Below are 10,710 nucleotides of genomic sequence, written 5' to 3'. Positions count from 1 at the left end.
TCCTTGAGTTACGATTTACAAGTTTATACACCATTTCCTATGCAAAAAAGTGACCCTGATGAAAATTTTATAGGTGAAACCTCAAATGAATTCATGAATAATGAAAATGCATTATCTAGCTCTAACTTAATATAAATCCAATAACATTGCTCTACAAACAATTTATGTGGGAGGTAACTGGCATTCTTTAGTACTACAGCATTCAGTGGCCACTAAACTAACAAAAAATCGTTAGTAGCCGATGAGAAACAGAAAGAGCACTGGGATGTAAAAATGCAAAATGCAACTTTCTAAATTTTAAAAATGTATCATAGTGCATAGCCTAAATTATACTTCTAAAGAGATAAGACCCCTTTCAATACAATTTTCTAGCATTTAAAAGGGTCACTTCTTTTAAATAAGATGGTTGTTCCAAAAAAGAGGAAAAAAATGGGAAAAAAGGAAAAAGAAAAGTTGAGTCCTGTACTGTAGTAAAAATCTTTCAGTCACAGACTGATATGATGAATACTGTGCAGTAGTAACATTGCTAGGTGTCCATCTGCACATTTTACTTGGGTTCTTCAATCGTCCCCTTGCTGAGGTCTGTCATTTTAGGATACTTTACTTTCTTCTGGTCCAACTCATTCTGAGCCCAGAGTAGAAGTTTCAGTAACTTTGCCAACTTGGGAGTTGACTCACGGTTTTCATAGTCTAGAACCGCCTGGTTAACTTCACTCCATACCTAGAAAAAAAATGAATTTTAGAATAATGGTAATTAATTAAGCATGTGCCAAGCATTGAATCGATAAAAGATAATCAGATCAGACACAGCTGCTGTCCACTTGCAAGGCTCACAGACCAAGATGGAAGGGAATGGGAATTTTATCCCCATTTTACAGATGAGAAAACTGAGGCACAGAGAAGATAAGTGACCTGCTCAAGGTTTCCCTACAGGCAAGTGGGGAGAGGGGGCGGAGGCGGAGGCGGTTGGGATTTGAACCCAGTGCGATGCTCTTTTCACTAAGCCAGAGCTGCCTGTGTATTCAGAGAAAAGATGTCGACATCATAAACAAGCTATCATAAATGTACTTGTTCACTTTCAGAGAACAATTAAAGGGCAAAATTTTAATAGCTGCTCCTATCAAATTGTTTTAAATATTTTTCAAACGGCCAAATACAGGGACCCTTAAAAACCTTCCTGAAGTAAAGTACATCCTACCCCACTCCCACAGGGGTATGCGCATATCCTTATACTCAGTTGCTTACCTTGTAATTTTTTTTTCATCTGCCACCCCCTTAGACTTTAAGCTCCTTGGGGAGCAGGGATCACGTCTACCAACTGTATTGTCCTCAGAGCTTAGTTCAGTGCTCTGCACAAAAAAAGCACTCAAATACCATTGATTGATTGATTACATAAAACACTTCAGATAAGAAAAGGTGATCAAGGAAAAAAATACAAAATTGAGAGCCAGCAACCCCTCCCAGGTTTTTTAAAAACTGTATTTACATGGTACTCATTCTCTGAGGCACTTAAATTAAGGACTTTGAGGGGAGAAAAAGATTCCCTCACCAAGTCCAAGGAGAACTTTGTAAATACACTTGAATACATTCAAGTGTGAGTAAGGGAGAATAGAGAGTTTTCTCCTCAAAATATAGTCTGAAATGTCCACGATATCCTAGATTTCCTACAAGTTATGGATTAAGAAGATTATAAGAGTAATTTAAAGAAAGTGATAGTCTTTTAAATCTTGTATTATGGGCATAATTAAAAATATTTTGGACAATAAAAGTATTCCATAAAAATCATCCTGTTCCAAGCCCTCGATTACTTATTTGGCTCCTGTATCGGCTTCCTTGCTGACCTTCCCGCCTCTTGTCTCTCCTCACTTAAGTCCTTAGTTCACTCTGCTGCCTGGATACTTTTTCTAAAGGAATGTTCTGTCATCTCCCCTCTCCTCAACAACCTCCAGCGGTCACCCACCCACCTCTGCATCAAACTCTTTACCACTGGCTTTTCAGGCACTTGAATAACTTTCATTAATGCCTACCTACTCTCTGGACCTCCATTTCATCTATCTCGTCACATACCCCCTTCCCCACATTCTCCCTTGGGCCTGGAACTCCCTCCCCAATCATATCACCCTCCCCACCTACAAAACCCTCCTAAAATCATATCTCTTCCAAGAGAAGCAGCATGGTCTAGTGGAAAGAGTACAGGCCTATGCATCAAAGAACCTGGGTTTTAATCCCCATGCCTTCAACTGACTGCTGTCTCACTTTGGGCAAGTCCCTTACCTTCTCTATGCCTCAGTTTCCTCATTTGAAAAATGGGATTTAATATCTGTTCTCCCTCCTACTTAGAATGTGAGCCCCACATGGGACAGGGACTGTGTCTACCCTAACGTACACCTATCCCAGCGCTTAGAACAGTCCTTGACACATAAGCACAGAGTTCTTCCCAGACTGCGCCCTTTATTTCTCCTATCCTCCCTCCCCTCTGCATTGACTGTGAACTTGGCCGTATACCCCTTAAGCACTTTGATGATGACGATAATAGTAATAATGGCATTTGTTAAGCACTTACTACATGCCAGGCATGCTGGTAAGCCCTGGGGTAGATACAAGATAATCCTTTTGGATGCAGTCCCTCGTCCCACGTGGGGCTCGCAGTTTAAATAGGAGAGTGATACTCACTTCAGTCCCCCAATACTTATGTGAATGGCTTTATACTCTACTATCTCCCTTCTCCCTACTCTATTTTAGTATCTGTCTCCCCCTTTAGACTGTAAACTCCTTGTGGACAGGGATCACAGTCCTCTGCCCACAGTAAGCGCTCAATAAATAGCATTGATTGATAATGATAACAGCATTTATTAAGCAGTATGTGTGAAAACTCTCCTAAACATTAGGGTAGATATAAGATCATCAGATTGGACAGTCCTCATCCCTCATGAGGCCCACAGTCTAAACAGGAGAGAGAATGGGTACTGAATCCCTATTTTACAGATAAGGAAACAATCACAGAAAAGTTCAAGTGACTTGTCCAAGGTCACAAAGAAAGTAAGTAGTGGAGGCGGGATTAGGACCCTAGGTCCTCTGATTCTCAAGCCTGAGCTCTTTCCATTAATCTACACTGCTTCCCTAAGGAATTAGGTCTTATGGTTCAGAAATGCTATCAGCAAAGAAATTAATTACAATTTTACCTTTTGCCTCTGCATCATATTAAGCAAATCTCCAAATGGTGACTCTTCAGGATTATCAAAGGCAAGTAATGCCAGGGTGCGTTCCATTTCTGTCAAACATTCTCTACTTTCCTCTCCTTGTTCTGCCAGTTGGGTCTGAGCAAATTCCAATGCTGCTTCTGTCTCTCGTTGTCTAATTAGCTCAATTAAATGTTGTTGCTGCACATAAGGAACAAAAAAACAGTAAATTTAATATTCTTAGGCAAATACTTATTAATTGGACCACATCGTATAAATTACATGTCATCTCTGTACTAGTGAACGGTTAAATGCAGCTCTAAAAATGATGGATTTTCTGAACTTCCTGAGGCAAGGAACATGTTTACCAGCTCTGTTGTACTGGACTTTCCCAAGCGCTTAGTACAGTGCTCCACACACAGTAAGTGCTCAATAAGATACCATTTAAAGTACTTCTAAAATGTACAGTTTCAAAATGGAGATGAATTGCTAACAATAAAAATTACTGTATTATGCAAACTTTACGTTACTATCCAAGCACCACTGTGTAAGTGAAGAAACTCAAGGTATTCGTTACATGACCTCACCTGTAAGTGGAAGTAGAGATATCGATTTGTGTCTAGCAGTTCTGGGTGGAGACTGTTTATCAATGCAATGGCTTCCTGAATCTGACCTTTCAATATCATCTCTCTAATTTTTATCCTTTCATCCAGTGTCTCCAGATCAACACTTGGCTCAATTCCAGACTCCATCCGAAACTTTTCTGCTGCTTCCTTAAAACCCTCTGTAATGGAAAAATATTATTAATGTTAGAATCATTTTCACGAGTAAGCACTTGGACAATCCGGTTCAGAATCCTTTTATTTTAGAAGGTCCTTTTGCAGCTGCAAACAGTCCATAACGTGAGACTTTTTTTTTTTTTTTAGAAAGGAACTCCAGAGAAGGCAGAGGGAAAAGTTACATGGAAATCATCTCCTTCTAATAGAGGTCTTTAAAAAAGGAAAGAAAACCACAGCAACAACAACAACAAAAAACCTGATTGCAGCTTAACCTTCTGCCTAAGAAGGACCAGAAATTTAGAGGCCTCGAAAGGATAAAACAGGCAGAGCTGTAAGCTTTGGCTGCACTACTTCAAGAAGGCTTTTCATTAGTTAAGATTCATGGAAGCCATTCATCTGTTTCCACATCCATTTCAGTGATTCAACACAAACCGGCTGAGCTACGAAAGTATGTGCCAACTCCCACTACACAGGTTTTACCTGCAGTCATAAACAGGGTTGTAGAATATGAATGCCTCCACCTTTGTATGGCCCACAGACTAACTCCAGGGAGCAAGTGACCACTTGATTTCCTTTTTTTCTTCCCTTAGGGAAAAGGGACACTTTCTGGAAATAGGTTCAGATAATTAATGTGGCTGGCTACAAATACACTCCTAACTGCATAGTACAAGTCTCTGTGCTCACTAAACTCTCCATAAATGTCAGGGATTGACTGATGTTAGTGAGAAAGTACTAGTGATACTTGCACTTGAAAGCTATCATGTTGGTTTATCCCAAGCAAAGAAGAAAACTCAGTGTGGAGCCTGAAGCAGAGGTGTGGACTATAGTGGTCAAAGCCATGGTTTTGGCCTGTATATTGGAGATTGCTAGCCTCCATATTACTTTTATACTCTTAATATATATTTATACATATATAATACATACATTACATTTATACCCTAAATCTCTCAGTGGCTAACCAAAATTGATAAATTTTAAGACATCACTCTACCAGGATAATAATAATAATGTTGGTATTTGTTAAGCGCTTACTATGTGCCGAGCACTGTTCTAAGCGCTGGGGTAGACATAGGGGAATCAGGTTGTCCCACGTGGGGCTCACAGTCTTAATCCCCATTTTACAGATGAGAGAACTGAGGCACAGAGAAGTTAAGTGACTTGCCCACAGTCACACAGCCAACAAGTAGCAGAGCTGGGATTCGAACTCATGAGCCCTGACTCCAAAGCCCGTGCTCTTTCCACTGAGCCACGCTGCTTCTCTAAATGATGAAAGTTCATGAAAGTTAAGCATGCTTCTATGAAAGTTTCCAATAGAACTAGGGGAGATTTTTCTTAAGGGTGTTAGGGAATAGTTCACACTTAATTCTATCACAGGGCATGGTTTCACAATGCACTTGAGAGGTTATTACGTTAATCCAACAGCTCACATTTATCTAGATAGGATGTGAGGTCAGAAAAAAAGAGTCGCACTTGGCATCAGTCAAGATGCATGTACTATAACTTGAGTCTTCCTTAATACAAGTCTCATCAAGAATATGACTCCCTGTATTGTATACAAATTTGGCCTTAAAAAATAAGGGTCTTTTTAAAGATAGAGTTAATATTACCTGTAGGACAGATCCAGAAAAGCTTGAGCCCTGGCAAAAGTTTTAATATGAAAAATAACTCAGCATTTTGCCTATGGTCACAATTTTTCTTATGATTATGAAAAATTTATTTTTAAAAGCTGAATTTGCAAAAGGTACAGTAGGTGTTCAAAAAGTTATAGCAAAAACAAAACTCATGAGTTCAGCAGTGAAGCAGTTTTACACGTGCAGAAAAGTTATTAAATCTTAAAACGTCACGCACAAGGCACAAGGCTATAAAACATCGACATTTCTTGCTCACTATTACCTGTAACAAGATAGTTCATGATAAGGCGGTTCATGTCAGCTCTCTGAATGTGTAAATTATTGAGTTTTTCCATCCACTCATCTTTAGTGATTTCATCAGGTTTTTCAGCATAACTCATTCTGAATGTAGCTACAGGGAAGCAAACATTGTAAAAATAAAAACAGGATATAATTGTGTACTTTTCTCCACATGTCATGACTACTTTCACTAGAAACAGAACAAAACCTTTGCTACCACCCCTTACAAGTACAGACTGCAATACTGCCAGAGTAAAACAGATGGCTCTTTCCCGCAGAGTGGACCTAAAGACCAAAACTGCAAATTTCTCCTTATATCATTAAAATTAAAACAATGCAAATTGAAAATGTTTTAAATTACAGCACTCCCCATCTTAACCTAAATCCTTATTTTACCTGTGTCAGCACCTGACTTCCAAAACACTTATGAAGCAACCTGCATATTTACCTTGTCATCAGGTCTGCTGAATCACCTTAAAGTTATTTCCCATTTGGTAGAAATTAATGATCAAAACGGCATTCTTCTTCACAGTTCAATGCCCAGGAAGTTTAACATTTCGGTATGAATGTAAATAATCACTGTGATTTTTAAGCCTGTTATCTGAACTCCCCTTTTAAGTGCTACAAACTAAGGTCACCAAAAAAATAAAGGAGACCCCGCCACCCCTCACCGAAATAAATAAAATCCAGGAATTTGCCATTCCAGAAGCTCACACAGTCTTCTCCGAACTCCATATCATCTTTTGACACCTACGCCTCCCCTGCCCCACCTTCCAACATCCTCAACAAACCTTGCCAAAAGGCTGTCATCATCATCATCGATGGTACTGATTTGGCGATTACCAGGCGGACCACACTCCGCTAAGCGCTTGGGAGAATAACGAGTTGGCCAACGGGACTCCGGCCCACGAGGAGTTTACGGTCTAGAGGGCAGTGTCCACTCCGTCCTTGTCCACGGACTGTGTCCGTGAATCTCTGGGCAGCGTCTAGGGTAAGGGGCTGATACCCACCGGGTGCACGCAGACCCTCCACAACTGAATAATAATAATAAATGATGGCATTTGTTAAGCGCTTACCATGTGTCAAGCACTTTTTTAAGCGCTGGGGGAGGGGGATACAAGATGATCAGGCTGTCCCACGTGAGGCTCACAGTCTTAATCACTTAACTTCTCAGTGACTCAGTTACCTCAACTGTAAAATGGGGATTAAGACTGTGAGCCTCACGTGGGACAACCTGATTACCCTGTATCTATCCCAGCGCTTAGAACAGTGCTCGGCACATAGAAAGTGCTTAACAAATACCAACATTATTATTAGAGAAGCAGCGTGGCTTAGTGGAAAGACCCCGGGCTTGGGAGTCGGAGGTCATGGGTTCTAATCCCGTTTATGGCACTTGTCAGCTGGGTCACCTTGGACAACTCTCTTAACTTCTCTATGCCTGTAACCTCATCTGTAAAATGGGGATAAATACTGTGAGCTCCACATGGGACAATCTGATGACCCTGTATCTACCCCAGCACTCAGTTCTCGGCACATAGTAAGCGCTGAACAACACCAACGTTATTATTATCATTAATTGCCCTTATGCAGATGAGGCCCAGAGATGGGAAGTAACTTGCCCAGAGTCACCCAGTTGACAAGCGGCGGGGCTGGGATTCGAACCCATGACCTCTGACTTCCCCGCTCGGGCTCTTCCCACTGAGCCACGCTGCTTCTCCATTCTAAGCCCACGAACAAGTGCCGAAGCGGTGGCCGGCCCAGCCCACAAACGGGAATTCCAGCCGCTCTCCCAGGCGGGAAACTCATTCAATCGTATTTACTGAGCGCTTACTACTACTATTACTAATAATAATACTCCTATTTGTTAAGCACTTACTATGTGCCAGGCACTGTTCTAAGCGCTGGGGTAGATACAAGGTAATCAGGTTGTCCCACATGAGGCTCACAGTCTTCATCCCCATTTTACAGATGAGGGAACTGAAGCACAGAGAGGAGAAGTGACTTGCCCAAGTAATGGTGGTAATTGTTAAGCGCTTACTATGTGCCAAGCACTGTTCTAAGCTCTAGGATAATAATAATGGTGGTATTTGTTAAGCGCTTACTATGTGCAAGGCACTGTTCTAAGCACTGGGGGGGACACAAGTAATCAGGTTGTCCCATGAGGGGCTCAGTTTTCATCCCCATTTTATTTATTCATTCATTCAATAGTATTTATTGAGCACTTACTATGTGCAGAACACTGTACTAAGGGCTTGGAATGTACAATTCGGCAACAGATAGAGACAATCCCTGCCCATGATGTGGCTGCACAGTCTAATCGGGGGAGACAGATGGACAAAAACAACATAATACAGATGAGGTAAATGCAGCATGGGAGAAGTTAGGTAATTTGCCGCAAAGTCACACAGCTGGCAAGCAGCGGAGCGAGGATTAGAACCCATGACCTCTGACCCCCAAGCCCGGGCTCTTTCCATCGAGCCACAGGGTAATCAGGTTGTCCCACGTAGGGCTCACAGCCTCCATCCCCATTTTCCAGATGAGGAACTGAGGCCAGGAGAAGCGACTGCGACTTGCTCAAAGTCACACGGCTGACAGGCGGCAGGGATTAGAACCACGACCCTTCCAAAACCCGTGCTACTTCCACTGAGCCACAATGTTTCTCTCAGGGCTGAGCAAAGGACTATATCGTGGGGGGGGGTTCTTCCCCGTCGCAGGCCGCAAAGGCCAAGGTGCGAGGCTCCGCTTTGGTTTGCTCTGTGGTTTGTGTGCCTCCCCGTTTCAACTGTGAGCGTGTCACTGGCAGGGATTGTTTCTGTTGCCTAAGTGTCCAACCCAAGCGCTTAGTCCAGTGCTCTGCACATAGTAAGCGCTCAATAAATGCGATTGACTGAATGACTCCACGACGGGCGGGCTTTCCCTACCAGCCTGCGAGGCCACTGAGGCTGACTGTCCCGCTATCTGTTGCGAACTGTCCATCCAAGCGTTTGGTCCAGTGCCCTGCACATAGTAAGCACTCAGTAAATGCACATAGTAAGCGCTAATACCAACATTATTAAATACGATTGACTGACTGAACGACTCCACGACGGCGGGGTTTTCCCTACCAGGCGGCGCCACTACCTGCGCAGCCATTGAGGTGGACTTGTCCCTGTCAGTGGGCAGGACTGTCTCTGTTGCCCAACTGTCCATTGCCCAAGCGCTCAGTCCAGTGCTCTGCACACAGTAAGCGCTCAAAACCGGCCGGCGAGCGGCGTGGCTCAAGTGCAAAGAGCCCGGGCTTGGGAGTCTGAGCTCCTGGGTTCGAATCCCGGCTCTGCCACTTGTCAGCTGGGTGACAGGGGGCAACTCACCCACTTCTCTGTGCCTCAGTTCCCTCATCTGGAAAATGGGGATTAACCGTGAGCCTCACGTGGGACCACCTGATTACCCTGTATATCTACCCCGGCGCTTAGAACAGTGCTCTGCACATAGTAAGCGCTTAACAAATACCAACTTTATTATTATTATTACTACCTGCGCGGCCATTGAGGCAGGAACTTATCCCCTGCCCTTAGCAGGGAACTGTCTCTATCTGTTGCCGAACTGTCCATCCCCAGCGCTAGTCCAGTGCTCTGCACCTAGTAAGCGCTCAATAAATACGGACTGACTAACTGAAATGACTGCCACAACGGGCGGGCTTTTCCGACCATCCGGAGGCTGGACTTGTCCCTGCCATTGGGTAGGGGACTGTCTCTGTGGCCCAACTGTCCATCCCAAGCGCTCAGTCACGTGCTCTGCACTTAATAAGCGCTCCACAAAATACTACTGACTGACTTGGGCAGGGGTTTTTTGGAGCAGCATCCAACCGTTCACAAGTCCAGAGATGACATGGGGCAATTGGTGATGTGGTCCAACTAACATACCCGCTGATACTTTCTAACGCACTGAGGTCCCTCCTTAATAATGTTGGTATTTGTTAAGGCTTACTATGTGCGGAGCACTGTTCTAAAGCGCTGCGGTAGACACAGGGGAAACCAGGTTGTCCCACGTCGGGGCTCACAGTCTTCATCCCCATTTACAGATGAGGTAACTGAGGCACAGAGAAGTGAAGTGACTTGCCCACAGTCACACAGCTGACGGGCGGCCCGTTCCCGCGGACCCTGACTCCCGGGCTGGGTGACTGGGGGCAAGTCACTTCACTTCTCTGTGCCTCAGTTCCCTCATCTGGAAAAGGGGGATGAAGACTGTGAGCCCCACGTGGGACCAGCTGAGGACCCCGGATCTCCCCCGGCGCTTAGAACAGTGCTCTGCACATAGTAAGCGCTGAACAAATACCAACATTATTATTATTATTATCGGCTCCTTCTTCCCGGAACCTCCGACTCGGAGGCCTGAAGCGATGGCCGCCCCCGGCGAAGGCCGGGCGGAGGCGTGGGGGCCGCCCCCGGCTTCTTCTCCTCGACCCCGCCCCGTCCCCCCTGCCCCCTCGCCCGCCGCCATCTTACCGTGCGGAGCCCGCCTCCTTCGGTGCGCGGGTCTCCGCGGCCGGCGCCTTTCTCCGCAGCCGGCTCGAAGGAGGGGGGCGGGGAGAGCTGGCGTCGCCTGAGGACGACGACCACCACGACGACGACGACGACGACGACGAAAACCCGCCCGCCCCCTCAACGGATCTCGCGAGACCGCCGGCGGTTGGCCAGTAAAACCTCCCCGTGACGGACAGGGAGTTCGGAAGGTCGGCCGTCCCCTCACTTCCGGTCCTGCGCAGAGGCGTCCTTCTCTCCTTCCCCGAGCGACCCGAGGCGGTGGAGGAGGGGGCGGAAGTCAGGGGCGCCCAAAATGGCGTCCTGTCGCCCGTCGCGCCGT

The 10,710-nt window shown here is 45.0% G+C and overlaps 1 protein-coding gene across 1 annotated transcript; it reads right to left on the bottom strand.

Moving 5' to 3' along the window:
* Window positions 1-547: 547 nt before the first annotated feature.
* GID8 (GID complex subunit 8 homolog) lies at window positions 548-10,493 on the bottom strand. Its single transcript, XM_001505390.4, has 5 exons — window positions 10,353-10,493; window positions 5,852-5,980; window positions 3,767-3,963; window positions 3,183-3,380; window positions 548-721 (listed from the first exon to the last, which is right to left on the bottom strand). Exons 2-5 carry the CDS (start codon window positions 5,967-5,969, stop codon window positions 548-550), a joined length of 687 nt encoding a protein of 228 aa, XP_001505440.1. The 5' UTR covers window positions 5,970-5,980; window positions 10,353-10,493.
* Between the last annotated feature and the right edge of the window lie 217 nt (window positions 10,494-10,710).

Source organism: Ornithorhynchus anatinus, chromosome 8, assembly GCF_004115215.2.
Source record: "Ornithorhynchus anatinus isolate Pmale09 chromosome 8, mOrnAna1.pri.v4, whole genome shotgun sequence".
NCBI classification, from domain to species: Eukaryota; Metazoa; Chordata; class Mammalia; order Monotremata; family Ornithorhynchidae; genus Ornithorhynchus; species Ornithorhynchus anatinus.
This window is presented reverse-complemented; position numbering and strand designations above follow the sequence as displayed.